Source organism: Pleurodeles waltl, chromosome 2_1, assembly GCF_031143425.1.
Source record: "Pleurodeles waltl isolate 20211129_DDA chromosome 2_1, aPleWal1.hap1.20221129, whole genome shotgun sequence".
Taxonomy (NCBI): Eukaryota; Metazoa; Chordata; class Amphibia; order Caudata; family Salamandridae; genus Pleurodeles; species Pleurodeles waltl.
The window spans coordinates 112079629-112099317 of record NC_090438.1 but is presented as its reverse complement, the minus strand read 5'-3'; the positions used below and the strand labels follow the sequence as shown (position 1 = coordinate 112099317).

Below are 19689 nucleotides of genomic sequence, written 5' to 3'. Positions count from 1 at the left end.
GTGATAAATGCCTAAAAGGTCACTCTCTATTTCACTTGCAATGAGCCGAACACATTTGAAGAGCCACAATTAACAAATGTAGATAAAAATATTAGCTACACATCAAACTTCCTTCAACAGGAAGTTTGTTTTAATGGCACGCTAAGTTCAAGTGCTCAGTATGTTTCTAATCAATCAATCAATCAGGGGGTCTTGTAGAGGGTGAACTTGTCACACCAGGGGGTCTCCAGGCACTGGAGAGATGTTGCGGGCCTCGTCAGGCTGACAATGGCATTTGAAGAGCCAGGTCTTGAGCTGTTTTCTGAAATCCTTCAGAGAAGGGGAGGTGCATAGGTGGAGGTCGTTCCAAGACTTGACGACGAGGTGGAAGAAGGAGTGATCTCCAAAGCATTCGCAGTGGATGCAGGGGACGTGGGCCTGGGCGAGGGAGGCTGAGTGGAGTCCTCTGGTCGGTGGAATGTGAGGCCGGTGTTAATTTAGGCAGGTCCGGGGTTGCGGAGGGCCCCTATGCATGCATGAGGAGCTTGAAGAGGCATCTTTGCTGGACAGGGAACTGATGGAGAGCTGTGAGGTGGGGAGTAATGCTGGGTCTTCTGGGGAGGCCGAGGAAGAGTCTTGCTGCCACATTCTGAAAGGTCTGGAGGCGATTCATGAGCTGCTTCATGGTTTCGGCATAGAGCACGTTGCCATAGTCAAGTCGTTGGAGATGAGGGCCTGGGTGACTGTCTTTCTGGTAGAGATGGGGATCCATCGTAAAATCTCACGGATCATGCAGAGGATGTGGAAGCAGGCAGAGGATGTGTTTATCTGTTGCTTCACGGTCACATGGGTGTCCAGAATAATCCTGAGGTTGCGTGTGTGGCTGGTGAGGGACTGAGGGCAGCGGGCCACCATGTGTCATCCCAGGAGGAGGGATTGTTCCCGAAGATGAGGATTTCTGTTTTGTCTGAACTTAGCTCGAGGCAGTTGGTCCTCATCCAGGTGGCAATGTCGGTCATGTTGTTTTGGAAGCTGGTTTGTATGATGGTGTCGTCTTCGAGGGATAGGATGACCTGGGTGTTGTTGGCGTAGGAGGCAATGATGAGTCCAGGGGTGCGTGCGATGTATGCCAGTTGGGTCATGTAGGTGTTGAAGAGGGTGGGTCTGAGGGAGGAGCCCTGGGGGACACCACAGATGATGTCTTTGGGTGCGGAAATGAAGGGTGGGAGGAGGATCCTCTATGTTCAGCCAGAGAGGAAGAAGGAGATCCAGTTGAGTGCGTTGTCTGGGATGCCAATGCTGTGGAGACTGGTGATGAGTGTGGTGGGAGACTGTGTCAAAAGCTGCCAATAAGTCGTGGAAGATGAGGGCCGCTGTTCCCCCAGGCCGAGGAGGCGTCTGATGTCATTGATTGCTGCAATCAAGGCGGTCTCTGTGCTGTGATTAGACCGGAAGCCGGATTGGGATGGGTCGAGCATGTGGTTGTCTTCGAAGTAGTCCGTGAGTTGGTGAGTGAGGGCCTTTTCCAAGACTTTGGCGGGGAACAGGAGGAAGGAGATGGGGCTGTAATTTTTGTGCTCATTGGGGGTTGGCTGAGGATTTCTTCAGGAAGTTCTTGACCGCGGTGTGCTTCCAGGCATCGGGAACGGTGGCCGTGGAGAGGGAGGTGTTGAGGATTTCTGTGAGCGAGGCTCCGATTATTTCTCTTCCTAGGTTGTAAAAGCAGGGGATCCGGAGTGGATGAAGGACATGATGGAGATAGTGTCTTCATTAGAGCTGAGGTGGGGAGGGGTGGGTTAAGGTGCAGGGGTAGTCGAAGTCGGAGGGCTGGGGGTCAAAGTTGCTTGCGATGTCGGCAATCTTTCTAAGCACTCTTGAATTTTGCCGAAATTACACATTAGGAGGTCAGGACAAAAGGGCAGTATTTCCAACCAGATTTTAATTTAGGCAGTTTGGCTACTGCACTACATATAATTCCACTCAAAGTAGTCATCCCATTCCCTCCTTTATTTTAATTCCTTCTTCCTTCCATTGAGCCCTTCCTTCGCACACTTCCTTTCTTTCTGCATTCTTCTCAGTTTCTCCCACTTTTTCTTCCACACCTTTAATCCTATCATTCCTTACATCCCACCAAACATTTTCATGCCTTTCTTTCTCTTCTTCTCCTATCTCACTTTTCTTACTGGCCAGCCTTCATCGTTTCCCTCTCATTTCTTCCATCCTCTTGACCCTACCTTCAGGTACTTCAGCTACGTTACTTCAGTTACTCCACCCTACCTTTGTTTTTCCACACTTTCATTCGCCCCCTGTTTCAAGAGGACACCAACGTAGCAGAGGATATGGTCACACAGTGAGAACTCAGTCTTTTCACAATGTCATGTCAGCTAGCGCAATTCTTCAGTGTTAATTTATCTGCTGCTGCAATCAGCATGCAGTCAAAAGGGTCTCACAGACTAAAATTCTGAATGTCCAGCCAGCTTTTTATCCATGCTTACTGATGCCAGCCCCAGTTGTTACATTCATGGCATCAGCAAATGCACAAGCCGAACATCCCCTGAAGCTATTTTATAGCAATTGAGCTTGAAGTTGCCAAAGCATGCCCAAAAATATGCTCTTTACTGCAGTTTTCGATGGGATCAGCATTTTGATGGTAGACAGTGAGCGTGTGACAGCAAAATCCTTATGCAGATGGGGCTCCCTGTTCATCCTGTCCTAGTGGAGATGAACAGCCAGGATGGACCTGAGAGTTTTACTAGAGGAGGTTTCAGCCACTTGGAGGGAGCTATCCCTCCACATGTATTATTAAAGTATAGGAAGTACTCGGTGTGTACCAGAGAGACTAATCTATGATTCATTGTTCCGAATTGTCTTGTTCGGTGAATTGTTATGTATTTGGACCATTTTTGTGTCAAACGAGTACAATGGAAACAGACTAGTGCATTTTTGCACTACTTACTATTTGATCTAGCCCAGAAAAAAAGACCTTCTGGAAGGCAAATAATCTTCAGTCATAGTGGAATTTGAAAAACAAATTAAACAAAAGAGTTGGAAAGTTTGGTTTACAGCGGTCAGAGGAAAGATAGGAATGCTTCTTCCACTGTGAGGCGAAGAGGGTGAATGTTCTAGAGTGAAGATGTTGTATGTGGAGAGATCATCTTCCAAGCTACACCATCTGCATGGGCAAAGATGGCAGGCAGGCTGACAGGTAGAACCTTGTGTGGCCTGCAGATAGGATGCAAATATTTTTTGCAAAGGTAGGGAAACAACTGAGTCTAGAAAGTTCAACGATAAAGAGTTTTAATTAATAAGAGGCTGGGCAAGGACCAATAGGATCTGGAGATGTTCATGTGCATGCTAAGCAAATCATAGACCAGGTTACAAGGTTCATAGTTCTTTTGAATTTGCCCAGCAACTCCATGGGCACCCTGCATAGATGACACTGCAGGTAGGAAGCACCAGGACTCTCTTGTGAACTATGGTAAAAGTGATCCCCCAAAAAATAGTTTTAAAAGAGGAAGGGCACTTTTGGTGATGGCATTATTCAAGGGTGTGATGTCAGCACTTTAGAGAAGCCCAGGTTTGTACACGGTCATAAACTGTGGATAAAGGGACTTACTGATGCAGGGCTGGGAAGAAGTAGGGCGATTGAAATCTTTGCATTCAAGAAGTAGAAATGTGATCTTCGAGGTCTCTCCTGCAAAACCAGTTCTGGGAAATCCACCGCTACAGAGGACAGGTTGTTGGTGAAGTCCATTTGGATCCAAGACCTGCACTCTTCATACATGTCGACCCAGGTCAAGAAGCCTATGTAGTACAAAGCAAAGATACGCAGACCACAAATGCAAGGCACGATGGGTGACTTTGTCTGACTTGTAGGAGATCCACTAAAAATGATAACTGTTGAAAAAAATCCATTAGTTGATGCAAAGTTGTGTCACCCAAGGACTCAAACTTCACTTATGAATAGACAGATAAGGTAACTGGAAGAGACAAAAACTCGGTCGACTAAAGGAGTCACATTGGCCATTTGCCAAGGTAAATAACTCTTGGCAGAACGCAAGGTTCTTTATCTGTCAGTCAGGTGCATTCCAAAAGGCTTTATTTAAGTCTCGAGGCAAGAAAATCAGACCTGCAATGGTGGGTGTTTGCAGCACGCCAAGAATCTGGGGACACAAGTGTGAGATCACTAATAAAGTAAGAAGAATCTCTTACAAAAGCTGCATTGTAAATAGCAGACAAAGAAAGTCCGTTTTGGTGTCTCCATGTATTTATGACTTATTTTAAAGTTTCACAAATGATCCCTGAATCCTTAACTACAACAGGAGTCATCGCCCAGTGTTCAAGGGGAATCTAGCGATTACAATCCACAACTGATAATTTCTTTTTTTTTTCTCCATTTTTAATCATGACCACATTGCAGTAGTATTTCTTTGCAAAATCCTACAGCACACCAACATAGGATTCCACAACTCGTACCTCAAAGAAGACTACACAAAGGATAATGGACCATACCTTCCAAACTCCTTTTATTAAACCAAGGCTAATACAGCTTCCCAGATTTACCCTGCTACCAAACATTTGTTTTAAAATAGTTTGTACTAGGATTACAAGCAAGGGGCAGATACCTATAAATAATACGTATTTCATAGTTTTCCACAAGCAAGACAATGCATCAATTTAAATATGCCTCCTTTTAAATATCACATAATTTGGTTAGTACATATAAAAATACCAAATGGATAAGTTACTTACCTGTAAATCCTAGTTCTCTTCCAGGGGTATCCTCATCAAAGTCATAAACATTGAATATTCCCGCCCTTGTGCGGGGACCCCGGAGCATATATATAAAATACATACATATTATCATGTGTAAAACAGCAATGCAGGCTATAATCATAAATAGGCTAAAATGCTTTATTTCTATGCAAGTTTTTTTTTTTTTTTTTTTTTTTATATTATAAAATCACAATAGATCATAAATATCTACCTAAGCCCCCAAAAACTGGACTTAGGGAAGTAAACAGCAGTAAATAGCAGAGAAAAATAGAAAAAACTACATTGAAAAACAATGAAGCATTCTTAGCCAATAGGCTGCATGCAGGTTAACACAGGAGAACCATAAAAACTTTGGCACCGTGCCTTTAAGACCCTGAGCACCTCCAGTATCCCACCATGCCTCAGGGGTGAAGGGAAGGTGACAGTTGGTTCACAGTTAGGTCAGTACTTTTTTACGGTGACAATCTGTGTAACTGATCAGAAAGATAATCTGTCCTGCACTTCCAGGAGACTTGAGTCCGGGGAGGAGGGTGGGTTGTTTATGACTTTGATGAGGATACCCCTGGAAGAGAACTAGGATTTACAGGTAAGTAACTTATCCTTCTCTTCCAGGGGATCCTCATCAATAGTCATAAACATTGAATAGATTAGCAAGCCCATCCCTAAACTCTGCGGACTGTCTGAAAGAAGTGCAGGAAAAAATATATATTCATGCAAATAGATTTCTAAGAGAGGCCTGCCCCACCTGGGCATCCACTCTTGCATCCGAGTCTAAACAGTAATGCTTAGTAAAGGTATGCACAGACTTCCATGTAGCAGCCTTACAAATCTCGGAAATTGGTACATTGTTAAGGAGGGCAGCAGTAGCCGCTTTTCCCCTTGTGGAATGCGCTTTTGGCCTAGCCAGTAATCTTTTATTAGCCAGTTGGTAAGAGTTAACAATACAAGACACAATCCATCTTGATATCGTTCGTTTAGACGCTGCCTCTCCTGTTCTTAAATGACCATAATTTAGAAACAAATGGTTAGAATGTCTAATCGGTTTTGTTTTGTCCAAATAGAATTTCAGCACTCTTTTCAAGTCTAAAGAGTGCAATGCTTTCTCAGCCGGAGTCTCCGGCTTGGGAAAGAAAGTCGGTAAAGATATAGTCTGATTGATATGGAATTCTGACACCACCTTCGGAAGGAAAGATGGGTGAGTTCGCAGAACCACTCTATTATCGTGAAAAACCGTGTACGGTTCTCTGCAAGACAGAGCCTGAATTTCGCTGACCCTCCTCGCTGAAGTAATGGCCACCAAAAAAGCCGTCTTCCACGTAAGGTGCTGTAAAGAGGCCTTGTGGATAGGTTCAAAAGGAGGGCCCATAAGTTTTGACAGGACTACATTCAGTTCCCATGGAGGAGAAGGTCTCCGAATGGGAGGAAAAACCTTTTTCAAGCCTTCTAAAAAATCCTTGACTACAGGTATCGTAAAGAAGGATTCCTGAGAAGGCGACTTACGATACGCTGTAATTGCAGACAAATGAACCTTAATAGAAGATACCTGCAGACCAGACTTCGCCAGATGAAGTAAATAGGACAGTATGACGTCCTCCTGAGCTCGTATGGGATTTATACCTTGTTGAGAGCACCAGATGTAAAATCTCTTCCACTTAAAAGCGTAAGAACGCCGCGTGGAAGGTCGTTTTGACTCTTTCAAGATGCTCATGCACTCCTGTGAGAGCCCTAGGTGCCCATACTGTAGGAATTCAGGAGCCATGCTGTCAAGCTCAGAGAGGGAAGGTTGGGATGTAGGATTCTGCCTTCCATTCTGCTCAGGAGATCCGGTCTGCACGGCAACCTCCTGTGAGGTCTTTCCGATAAGTTGAGTAGGTCCGTGTACCAGAATTGGCGGGGCCATTGTGGCGCTATCAGAATCATTCTGGTTCTGGAGTTGTAAAATTTGTTGATTACTGCCGGTATGAGGGGAATCGGTGGAAAGGCGTAGAGAAATGTCCCTGACCAGTTGATCAACAGGGCATTCCCTTGAGATCCCGGACGGCAGAACCTGGATGCGAAGTCTGGGCATTTCTTGTTTGTTTCGTCTGCAAAGAGATCCAACTGGGGTCGACCCCATTGACCGAAGATGTCCTCGACGACTTCGTCGTGTAGGACCCAGTCGTGCGCGTCTTCCAGATGTCTGCTCAGGAAATCTGCCTCTACGTTTTGCTGACCTGGCAGGTGTACCGCTGTGATAGACATTCCCCTGGCCAGGAGCCAATGCCATATCGTTTGGGATTCTCGAGACAGAGGTAGTGATCTTGTTCCCCCCTGTTTGTTCAGGTAATACATTGTGGTTGTATTGTCTGTCTGAATTAGGATAGATTTCCCCTTAACCAATGGAGAGAAAGATTTGAGAGCCAGATGGACTGCTCTGAGTTCCAGTAGATTTATGTGATAGTTCTTTTCCTTGTCGGACCACAGACCCTGAGCTTGGAAGGAACCCAGATGAGCACCCCAACCCTGAAGAGACGCATCCGTTACCAGAGTGTCGACTGGAATTGTCTGGTGAAACGGAGAACCTATCGACAGGTGAGGTCTGTGCATCCACCATTGTAGTGATTGAAAAGCCACTGCTGGTAGTCGAACTCTGTCCTCCCAGTGACCAGCCTTTTGGCTCCAATTGTTCTCTAATGCCTCCTGAAGGGGCCTCATGCGTAGCCTGGCATTCGGGACAATGAAGATGCATGAAGCCATGGAGCCCAGAAGCGATGTCACCTGACGAGCTGTAGGTGCATCGGCTGTTAATAGTTGTTGACACTTCCTGTGGATTGATAAAAGTCGTTCCTCCGAAGGATACACTCTTTGGAGCTCTGTGTTTAGTATCGCTCCCAGGTAGTGGAGGTTTTGTGTTGGAATCAAGGTTGACTTGTCGTGGTTGATTTGAAGACCTAGAGACTCGAAAGTTCTTAGAACGATATCTCGATGTTTTCTCGCCTGATCCGGAGATGAGGCCTTCACTAGCCAGTCGTCCAGGTAGGGGTAGACGAATATTTTTTGTCTTCGAAGGTGTGCCGCTACCACTGCTACACATTTTGAAAAGACTCGGGGTGCAGACTTCAGGCCGAATGGAAGGACTCTGAATTGGTAGTGCTGTGACGCTATCTGGAAACGTAAAAATTTCCGATGTTTGGTTGCTATTGGGATGTGAAAATATGCATCCTGTAGGTCGATGGAGCACATCCAGTCTCCCTGATGCAGTTGCGGGACAATCTGGTGAAGGGCTAGCATCCTGAACTTTTGTTTTCTTATGTACTTGTTCAGGAGCCGTAAGTCCAGAATTGGCCTGAAGAGGCCCTGTTGACCTTTTTTCGCCACCAGAAAGTAACGGGAGTACACCCCTTTTCCTTTTTGTGCCGGAGGAACCTTTTCTACAGCTTTCTTTTGTAGGAGTGCGAGAACTTCCTTGCGTAGCAGGCTGAGATGAGAAGGAAAACACCTTGCTGGCGGCAAGTGTGGAGGAGGTTTTTTGAAAAGGAGAGAATAGCCATGTTCGACAATATTGAGCACCCATTTGTCTTTTGTGATGGAGTGCCACTCGCGAAGATGATGCGTAACACTTCCCCCCACCGGAGTGGTGCACAGTGCTGAGGGAAGCAATGCCTCATTGCTTTGATGGTGTCTTTGCTGTAGACTGTTGAGGTCTACTTGACCCTCGGTCTCTTGTGGGTCTACGTGCCTGAAACAGGGGACGTCCCTGTCGTTGTTGTGGCCTCTGAGACCAGTGAGGGGTTTGAACCCTCTGCTGGAATGGTCGTCTGTCATACGGCCTGTACCTCCGCCTGAAGTCTTTTTTACGTTCCAGGCCCACTGCCCTCATCGTGTCGACTTCCGTTTTCATTCGGGCCATCTCTTCATCCGCGTGGGTACCGAACAACGAACTCCCGCTGAATGGGAGGTTCAAAATGCGCTGCTGTGCTTCCTGTTTCAGACCCGTGAGCCGTAGCCAGGAAGACCTCCTAGCGCAGATTCCGTGCGCATACCCAAGCGCAGCCAAATCCGCCCCGTCCGCCGCCGCGCTGATGACCTGGTTAGATACTAGGCCCCCTTCCTTGGAGACCTTCATAGCAGATGCCGCTGTACCGCACATCTTTCTCCCCAGAGAGTCTAGGCGTCTGCTCTCCTTATCCGGGGGGACTGTGGAAGATGATGCCACAGAGTGTGTTTTTCTGGCTGCGGCTAAGATCACAGAGTCCGGTGGCGGATCCTTCCGCAGGAATAAAGGATCTTGTTCCGGAGCTTTGTATTTCTTTTGAATCCTAGCCGGGGCAGACTTGAGAGTGGCTGGAGACAGAAAAGTGTCCATAGTCGGTTGCAGCAAACCCGGTACTAGTGGCAGCAGTTTTCTCGAGACTAATCTGTGTTGTAGGGTCTCAAAGATAACTGAGGATGAGGTGGCCGGCTCCGGTACCTCAATATTTAGCTTCTGCGCTCCCCTTAGAAGAACCTCATTAAAAGTGGTGATATCATCCACCGGGGAAATCCTAGCAGGTGGAGAATGTGTGGGGGAGTAGCGCCCAACAGACGATCCTGAAGAAGACCAAGAAGGTGATCTTCTGCGTGGTGTTCGTGACCTGGTTCTCCTTCGGGAACGGGACCTGCTCCGAGAGGCTGTAGCAGAGTGTGCAGGTCTTGTGGTCGGCTGACGAGAAGCAGAACGAGCCCGTCCTGCTCTAGCTGTAGGCGATGGCGTTCTCGGTAATGAGGCAGTAGGAGAATACATCCTAGAGTATTGTGAATCCGGGGATGCTGCCGGTCTATTCAGGCTCTCTAACCATCTGGGTGATAGAGTGATGGGAGAAACATGCCCCGATGCTCTGGAATGGGATGATGCACTCCTTATAGAGACCACCGGTGAGGGAGCTTTGTCCGCTGGCTCTACTGCCTGTGACACAGCTGAAGGTTGTGTCGACGTCGATTGCATCCTCGACGTCGAAGGTTGCGATGGCTGATCTGTTCTCGACGTCGAAGGTCTTGACGTCGGAGGTCTTGCCGTCGAGTGTCTTGACGCCGATCGCCTATCGCGGGACCTGGACCTACTCGCCGTCGTGTGTCTCGACGTTGAGTGGCGAGTGGTCGACGGCAGATGTTCATGCCGTCGAGGTGTTTTTGGTGTCGTGTCCTTCGACGCCAAGGGGTGAGACGTTCTCGACGGCGAACGGGAGCGCCGGAGATGGCTCGACGCCGAACGGCGGCCTGCCGTCGACGGAGATGTACCCCTGTGTCCATGCTTCGACGTTTTGTCCCTCGACGTCGGTCTGGTCGCCGTCGACGGCGATCTATGCCGTGAGACGGTGGTGCCGATGACGTCGATGGAGAACAAACAGGCACAATCCTACCTGTCGACGTCGATCGGGCCATTCCTTCTGCTGTAGGTCTGGGAAGTGAAGAGGATGTTGACTTTTTCCTCTCCTGAAGCCCATGTAGCCTGATCTTCTCTCTGTCTTTGAGAGTCCTCCTTGACATGTTCTTACAAAACTTGCAGGTGTCAGGACAGTGACTCTGTGGCAGGCAGACAATACACAGAGAGTGTGGGTCTGACTGGGCTTTCTTCTTCCCACAAGAAGGACATTTTACAAAAAGAGATGGCATTTTCTGTCAAAAAAGACTTCCAAACTCAGACAAAAGATGTTATCTGTCGAGTAAACAGGAAAAACACTATTTTTAAGGATTTTTCTGAAGAAAAACTCAGAAAAACTGAGAGCTCAATGCTCCAGGATCCTCTCAGAAGAAGCCGGAAAAAAGAACTGACCTAACTGTGAACCAACTGTCACCTTCCCTTCACCCCTGAGGCATGGTGGGATACTGGAGGTGCTCAGGGTCTTAAAGGCACGGTGCCAAAGTTTTTATGGTTCTCCTGTGTTAACCTGCATGCAGCCTATTGGCTAAGAATGCTTCATTGTTTTTCAATGTAGTTTTTTCTATTTTTCTCTGCTATTTACTTCCCTAAGTCCAGTTTTTGGGGGCTTAGGTAGATATTTATGATCTATTGTGATTTTATAATATAAAAAAAAAAAAAAAAAAAAAAAACTTGCATAGAAATAAAGCATTTTAGCCTATTTATGATTATAGCCTGCATTGCTGTTTTACACATGATAATATGTATGTATTTTATATATATGCTCCGGGGTCCCCGCACAAGGGCGGGAATATTCAATGTTTATGACTATTGATGAGGATCCCCTGGAAGAGAACATTTATATCACGTCCTTTTTTAAATCCGCTGGCCTGAAGAGAATACAAAGTTGAGTGAAGGTACGGGAGGCATTATAGAAAAAGACAAAAAGTTAAGCCCCCTAGTTTAAAAAAAGAGCATAACCCTACAGCCTGATTAATTATAAAGGCTAGATCAAATCAGTACAAACGCTAAACAAGCCCAGCTGGATGACCCTTTTTAGGACACTGGAATGCTGAGAGCTCCACTGAAGACAATGGAGTGGCTTAAGGGTAAACAGTACCTGGTACAGACCTTATTTCCAACATTCCAGAGTTTGTAGAATTTTCTAAATTAGGAGGGGGAAAAGAATGCCACTCAGTGGGTGGAACGTTCAAACAGCATTATAAAGCTTCTGTCTTAGACTACACCAGTTGAAGAAGGCCCTTTTATTAGTACTTTGTATCGCCTGAAACGCCTAAAAGGATTCCGTATTGGTATTCTGGTCTCAGATTTACTGGAGAGACAACACTGTGGGTGCGGTTATGTTTTATTCTCTGCTAACGTCTCAGTTTAGCCAGCTGTAGATGTAGTGCTGTGGTATACAGTGCCGTCAGACGTGCTGTCACTACAAGATGGCTGCCACCTTTTTCAATTCTTAACGTCTGTTTGAATAAGGTAGGATATTATGTGAAAGGTGACCACTGAAATGATGTCACCTTTGCTTCCGTAATCCCCCTCCCCACCAGCTGCATTGCTGTCTGTCACAATCCCCTTCTACTGGACCACCTCTCCCCTTAAACGCACAACCCCAGCGTGGCTACCTTCTCAGCCACTTTCACCACACTCACACAAGAATTAGACTCCAACTTTGAAAGTGTGTTCCACTTGGGTGCTCTCGGAGCATACTCCCCCTTCGCTTTTACCTTTAACACACTTAATCCCACTGCTATCCAGAGCTTACATGTCCAGAAGCACTGAAGCCGCTCTCACAGTGCAGTGTGTGATCTTGGCTTTTTGATAGTCAGGTAATGGGCACTGTCTTTTCAGAACCGTGCCAATGCACTTATTTGGGTGTCGAGCAAAGATCCCTCTTTACCAGTAATCACTACAGTTTTCATCACACTGAGTTATCTCAGTCCCTGGTTTACACAGTGCAAGCCTGTAGATGAGTCCCAGGGAGGAACACTGTCCAGGTATTCAGGCGGACTCTGACCAGCTTACATTTTTAACATACATGTACACTCTAGATGCAAGCTAGATCTTAGGGCAAGGACCTTGTAAGGAAACAGTCAATTTGGCGGATAGATGTTCTTAGAAAATAGCCATAGAATTTTAAAAGAAAAACTTGGAGGCTATTGAAACGTGGGTATGTAACCAGCGTGTCCACGTTATATGAAATGTTATATCCTATACAATAAATAGAGCAATGGTTTTATTGTGCTGCATTGTTGAGGAATTGCATGTATTCGTGTGCACCCATATATACACGTGCAGAAAACTCTTGCATGATTGCCAGCCTACGCAACTGTATACAGTAACATCTACATGACCAATTGCATAACCACTTCTAAACAGTTTGTGACATCTGCGTGGTAAACATCATGACAATTTACTCTATATGCATGACATAATGCAATGGAGTAGGCTACTACAAGTCCACAACGTATTTCAGCGCCTTCTCAGTGGCAGAAAGTCCTACTCCTGCTTTGAACTCAATGACAAAATAGAGCATCTGAACATGAGAACCTTGCCCTTAGACAGGGACATACCCACCCTACTGATATATATATATATATATATGAGAGGGAGAGAGGGAGAGAGGGAGAGAGAGAGAGAGAGAGATATATATATGAGAGGGAGAGAGGGAGAGAGGGAGAGAGAGAGAGGGAGAGAGAGAGAGAGAGAGAGAGAAGACTTCCTCCCCAACCATGCACAGCATGTTATTAATGCACAGCTCCAGAAAAATGTCACTACATTAAAATACAGAAATACTGCTATATGGTGGCCCACAATTATTGGGAACTTTTAGCCACAACGGTGCACTGTTTTTGAGTTCTTACATTCCAATAACCTAGTTAAAATGTGTTATTGTGTGTTGTTCTTCAAAACATACAGAGAGGTGCCATCCAAAAGGTAAGTTACTATGACTCATTCTATTGGCTTCTTGGTGCAGCATTGTACCTCCCCGGAGAGCTTGCATTACAATGAAAGAGGGACTATTTTACTTGTGAAAAACGAGACAATCACCACAAATCCAATTCTTTATCTCCAAACGAGCGTTTGAATACTGAAAACAATACTTTTCATACTGTGCAATTTTCTTGACTAAAGTGTTTCTTTTCCCTTCCCTTCTTTATTTTACTTTTGCCAGGACTGACATGTGAGCAATTAACACCACCACCTTTATATCCACCACCAATAGCAATCCAACCACAATTTCCACAACCACCAATACCACTACCAACATCACACATTTTGCACGTCTGTATTTGCATGCTTTACCACATGAAAGCCAGCCCTATTGCCTTTGTCAGCATTGTTTATTCACTGAACCCCTATTAAACTAATGACAAGTCCAACAACGAACAAGTTAAGATAACTTAAAATATTTTAGACAAAAGAAAATGAATTGGAAGAAAGCTCTTTATCTTCAAGCCATATCCAACAAGTACATTTAATATTCTTTGATTTAGTAAGCAGGGTGGGAAGAGCAGCACATAATGATGAATGTCAACTAAAAAGCAAACAAGCAGAGCAAATATGTATAATTAACACAAATAATATGCTCCTACAGTCACCGCCGCCCTCGTGCTACTGCAATCCAGGCGAATGGGAATACTTGTACAACAAAAGAATTCATAACACAGGAGTGCCCAAAGCGATTTACACCCAGCAGCTCCTCCAGAAAGACCACATTCCACTCTCTTATATTCCAGGATGACAAAGGAATGAGGGCAGGGAGTGGAAGTCTCATAAACAAGAACAAACAAGAACAAACTGAAACACCTTGAAGGCGGACCGATATTTTTACACCATCGTGATGATGCATGTGCCTGGGAACAGGATGCCGGAGCCAGGTACCTGCCAGAACTCTCGCTCGTCCATTCTGGACAGCATCACTTTCACTGCACTGTGCTCGGACAGAGGTCAGGTCACCTACAACATCCTTTCGCGCACTAGTCACCGTCTGGTATTTCATTCGGTTTTAATGGCTCATCAGCAGGTTTGGCTTTAATGGCTCATTAGCAGATTTTTACTTTTCATAATTGCTTGAGAATACTCCAAATGGGGTGATCAATTACAAGAAAATGATAGTACTTGCTTGAAAAACTATGTTAAAAAGTGAAAGGCTTTGTGTGTACGGTCTAATTACAGGTGAAACAGCCTGGCATTGCATGAGCACGGTGCTGGAAGGAAGCGCTCTACCAGGTAACAGTACAGTTGTCATGGCTGCCAGCAGAAAGGCTTCAAGGGCTGGCGAGGTATTGCACAGACAGGACCCCAAGATGGTAAACACAGGGATGAGGATGTGAGGGAGTCATGCTCTTAGTCCATCCGTCCGACTTCCTTCTAGGATTTAGGGTTACTAAGATGAGTAACTTGTACTTAAACCCACATGCCCCCACACTCCAGAGACAATTCTCCGGGTATGGGCAGTTTTGTGAATGCAGCATTCAGGCCACTAATGTTCCTTAATAGTGCACTGCAAACTGAGCACTGGCTACAGAGGTTAAAAAAAAAAAGATGTTCCACCGTTCAAATAGCTACAGCACCCTTGGCCTTAGGAACGTGCGTATATTTGCAGTCAGGGATCCCTTAGACCCTGCTCCACTAACAAAGCTGAAGACACAGACCCTTGAGGAACAGTAAATTTAAACGAAGTAGTTAATTTCCTCTCTCAGAAGCCAGCTACCACTCCAGTCACTCTCAGACTGTATCATTACAACTGACCATGTACAGTGCTCCACTTTCTTTTTATTAGGTCTGTGCTACATTGGCTGAGGGTGGACACAGAGTAACATCCACAACCATTAACTCGTGTCAATAAAAGAGGTTCTTTCAGTATGCCAGCATGATGGCTCAGTGAATTAAAGGCTCATCGCTGGCATCTGCTGTGACTTAAAGATTCCTGGGAAGGCCTTTAAATTAGATAGTAAACACCTAATAATTACAGCACTTACAGCCTGCCAAAAAGTGGTGTCAAGCGCTGTATAAAAAACAAGCATTTGCAATGCAATGGATCTTGCATTTGCTCGAGTTAGAGCTATTAGTGTTTTAAACTCCTAACTGGACTTTTCTTGCGACATACATTGAAAATGAAAAGTAATACAGTTTCAGATAAGCGAGCCGATTCAAAGCGCCACGGCATCAGCGTGAAGCAGCACACAAAAGGAGAAAAGTTAATTCGCAGTCAAACGTTTAGGCAAAAGTGCAACTAGCCATGTAACAGGGGCAATGTCCAAGGCGATAACCAAACCGACCTAAGGAGGGACAAGTGTAAAGCATTTACCAACAAAAATAAAGGATTTTTGAAGGGCAAGCCCATGAATGCGCGGTAGTGATGGGCATGCGGTGGGCATGGTTAAAAGCCCACATACATACCAACATGTCGGAAAACCAGCGCTTGCGCGCTGCTATGCTCGACCTAACAATTTCTTATTACATCTGGAGGTTGTATTTTGTGAAGAGTGCATGTACACTGTCTTCCTTGAAAAAAGTACCAAACCTCAATAAACTGCTTTCCCCAGAGATAATGCAACTTACCTCCTCGTCACGAAGGGCTGAGACTGAGTTTCCATTTCCAGAGGAATGCAGAGACTAAGCACAAATTTATCTAAGGGTGAGTTGAGGCACCAACTCGTCTGGTGGACCTAAGAATATATTTCGAATGTTTCTGACCACTAGAAGTGCTAGTTTTGGAGCCCCATTCCTAAGACATTTCCCTGAACAGGGATGGAGGGATGGAATAATTCTGCTTGAATAGCTTTCAAACTGGTATTGTTTTAAGAAAAGACTAAATAAAAGTAGGAACTCTGGTTTCAGTCTTGACCACACATGAAATAAAGTGAGGATGCACACGGGTAGCGCTGCGGTAAAAATATGAAATGCTGTACAAAAAATTACAGTCCTTTCGTCATGTGTCATAAGAGTTTCAAAAGAAGGGAAAAGCCAAAAAGTGAGATGGCACAGGCATAACCATATAGGTGCAGTTAAACCCACAAAACAGAGCCAGTGGCAACACTTGAGATGCAACACTCTATTTACATAGTAATATTAAAGGCATAGTGAGGAAGCGTATCCAATGACGTTGAGTAACATCCGTAAGATGCTACAATTAGCAGCTCTTGTCAAAGATGGATGCTGACCACGTGGCATCTGCTGCAGTTACAACAGGACACCCCCTGGGGTTGGGTGTGAAGATACTAAATGAGTTCAGAAGGGATAACAGTCGTACAGCAACAGAGGTGAATATGATCAGCTCTGGATAAAGGTAATGAAAGGTGCAACTATTTTGGCCCTTAGGCGCTGAATGCACTCTGAAGTGGTACTCTTTAACAACCTAGCCTTCAGAAAACAGCTCCAGGCTCACGACTTACCTCAAGGTGCAACAACTAATTATACACGTTGGAGGGACCCACATGCAAGGATTTCACTGCTCTAATGGGTCAAGACCCTAGGTACGTCTTCAATGAATGTGCCTTTATCTTACAGCCTAGATACCACTGTGCTCTACTATTCTATAAAACAAATTCAATTACAAAAATCAATCCTCACTGTGACATTATGAAGCAATGTTGGAATTTGTGACAATTGTTATCCGAGTACCGAAGCATGGAGGAAGGACAAGGTGTTATGTTTTTGTCAAGTTTCACTCAGAGTAAACTTATCCCTGCTTTAGGGATTATTTCACAAATTCTTGCCACTAAATAATGTTCATATAGGGCGGTTAACATTTTCCACAAGCCAAATGTGCTACTGAACGATTAGATAAACTCAAAGGATGTTTTCTGGGAGGTCTTAAAAAAAGTCCCTAATTTTTCAGAGGCTTTACAAACTTAATGTTCTTAAAAAATCCCCTTTGAAAAGGAGGCTGAACATGCTTTCAATATTCACCAATCCCGATTCCTATTTAGGCGTCACATTTGTAACATCTACACAGGTGAATTCTGCAATCCACCCCAAGCACTACTGAATATCTTACTCACTCTGGGCCATTAGTTGGTTGATGGTCTTCCTGTTGTCCTCGGAGCCCTCATATTCTTTGGCTGCCAGCTGCTTATTTGCCGTCTCCAGTCGCTCTGCACAAATACAAGTGTGAGAGAGCCCATTAACAATGAATTAAGTCTGTTGTATGAGCAATAATGAACTTGAGATATCTCAGTCCAAATGATATTCATCCACAAGAACACTAACGAAATAGACAAACAGAAAGACAGCCATAACACTGTATTTGCTCCATCAGCTGTTTCAGAACAACAACAATAAGTCGTTAAGGGCCAAGGATTTATTTCAAAGTTTGGACGAACAATACTGAAGGTAAGAAGAGGGATGCTGTTTTAGCCATGACAAAGTTATTACAAGGCCACTCTGTCCCAGTATAACCATTGCACCTCCAATGCATGGGCATAATTCCATGTCAGAAGGAGATTGCTGGTCTCCTGAGGATAGGCAAACTTACATTTTAACAGCCAGGTGCAAGTACAACTGAGACAAATTTTCAGGAGAGCTAGCCAGTAGTGGTGCACATGACCAAAAAGCTCACAACAGAGACAAGCTGTCAGGCGAGAAGGACACCAAAGATGTCAGGGGTACCTCAAAGGGATGAAGGGGAGTAAAGGGGCCAGGGAGTAAAAGGTGTGTGGGAGAATCAAACAATCACTAGGTCACTTCTACACTCTATAAAGCTGAGACAAATCAGACCAGAGGATGGTCCAAGAAGGTCACTTACCATGACTTGCATACTGCTAACCTAAAGTGTTAATTCCCAGAACTTTCAAAAGAAGAGCAACACGGTGTTGCTGAATCACTGGGTCTCACAGGTCCTAATTTTACAGATGCTTACTTGCCAGAGCAATAAACATTTCCCCATGCGAAATGTAAAGGAATTTTTAGGGACCGTGTCTAACTGTTGTACTGTATTGTACAAATATTTATTCAGCACTCTCCTTATTCTTTGTGGGGACTTAGCAGCAATAGGTACTTCCCAACAATGGACTCGGAACACTCTTCATTTATTAAACAGTACCCGGTTTAAAGTATTCCAGCGATAGGATCATGCCCTTCCTCTGGCTCCCACACAGGATTCAGTTCACATGTGGAACAGTTAAAAAGGGGAGGCCCTCTCTCGACAAGGACATTTCTATTCAAGACGACATGAGACAGAATTGAGAGTGCAAATTTACCCACTACTTGTGACAGGGAGGTGTGCTACCAACACAGCCTTGTCTGTGTCCCCTGCAGAAAGTCCAAAGCTTGTTGTCACACTTGTGGGGTCCAACACAAACTATGACCTACCCAGTTACGAATTACAATTTGCTTCTAAAATTTACTAAATGTTAAGGACATTTCAACAATAAGGAGTGTCCTAGATTTTGAGATGCCAGCCTTTCTACTTTCAAGTACATTTCTAACCACAGATAAATAACAGATAGACTATCCAGCAACACTGGAATTTTCCAACAACGTTAAGTAGTTCAAATAACTGAGCTTCTTTTGTTTGGGGTCATATTTACCAAAGGCCAGCCTGATATGTATTATTCCAGGGATTTTTTTTTTTTTTTTTTAACCACAACAGTAGATCATGAGATATGAGCCCCGGTTGTGGCCCTGACCCTGATCTGTGTAATTCTGTCATCCAGGTTTCCTGACAATGTATTTGGAACTGGGATAAATTGGCCTATATTGTTTCCATATCAAAGCTTGGGCAAAAACAGAGGAATAAAGCAGCACAAAATCCAAAGTGAACCAAAATGAACAGACGTTTCTTGTGTCGTTATAACTTTCGTCCTCCTGGCAGTGAATGGCTGTAAACAACTGCCTCCCTAACAGCAAAACATACCATCGGCTGCATCCTGGCTCAGGTTGTCTCCCCTTTGTCTGTCACCAACAATGTCTTTACTAGCTGTCATCCCACAGCCATAATTAAGGATATGTTTGGTATTTTGCTACTGATTGCCCACATACAGTTCCTGAAAAACAATGTTCTAGGTATAAATGTCAGTCTCTATATACTGCTAAATACTGGGATAGCATACTTTTAAGTGTTATTCATTTCAACAGTTAAGGTAACATAATATTCAGAAAATGTAAATCATTTACCCAGGATCATATAATTTGATATTGTCTGGAAGCCCAGATTAGAAGACTCCTATCCTGATTCTATACTAAACAAGGTAAAAATTACACAACACAACTTATAGTAACCTGAAGTAGCATTCTATTAGACCCGAACTGACCTTTTATATTGATGGTCAATAAAAAACCTTTCAGTGTAAGGTAGAATGTGATAAACCACATGGATACCAATTTCTTTCACAACACAGTCTGCCACATGGACAGTGATGAACCCTACAAGTTAAACGGGCAGGAAGCTTTGACCTTAAGTAAACTGGACATCTCTCAAGTCACAGCTGTACCATGTCACTGCACATGTTCTCATTTTACTTTCTGTATGATTCAGCAGACTTGGACAAGATGCTTTCATGGCAAATTAAACCTCGCCTCGTACACTCCCAGCA

General features: G+C 44.7%; 1 protein-coding gene across 3 annotated transcripts in view; it reads right to left on the bottom strand.

Annotated features, from left to right (window-relative positions):
- The window catches only part of AMOT (angiomotin), a 174925-nt gene that overhangs the window by 74593 nt on the left and 80643 nt on the right, over positions 1–19689 (bottom strand). For all 3 annotated transcript variants that reach the window (XM_069211132.1, XM_069211150.1, XM_069211141.1), the window contains exon 6: positions 17158–17250. In XM_069211132.1, coding sequence (XP_069067233.1) covers positions 17158–17250 — 93 coding nt within the window. The remainder of the gene's footprint in view (positions 1–17157; positions 17251–19689) is intronic.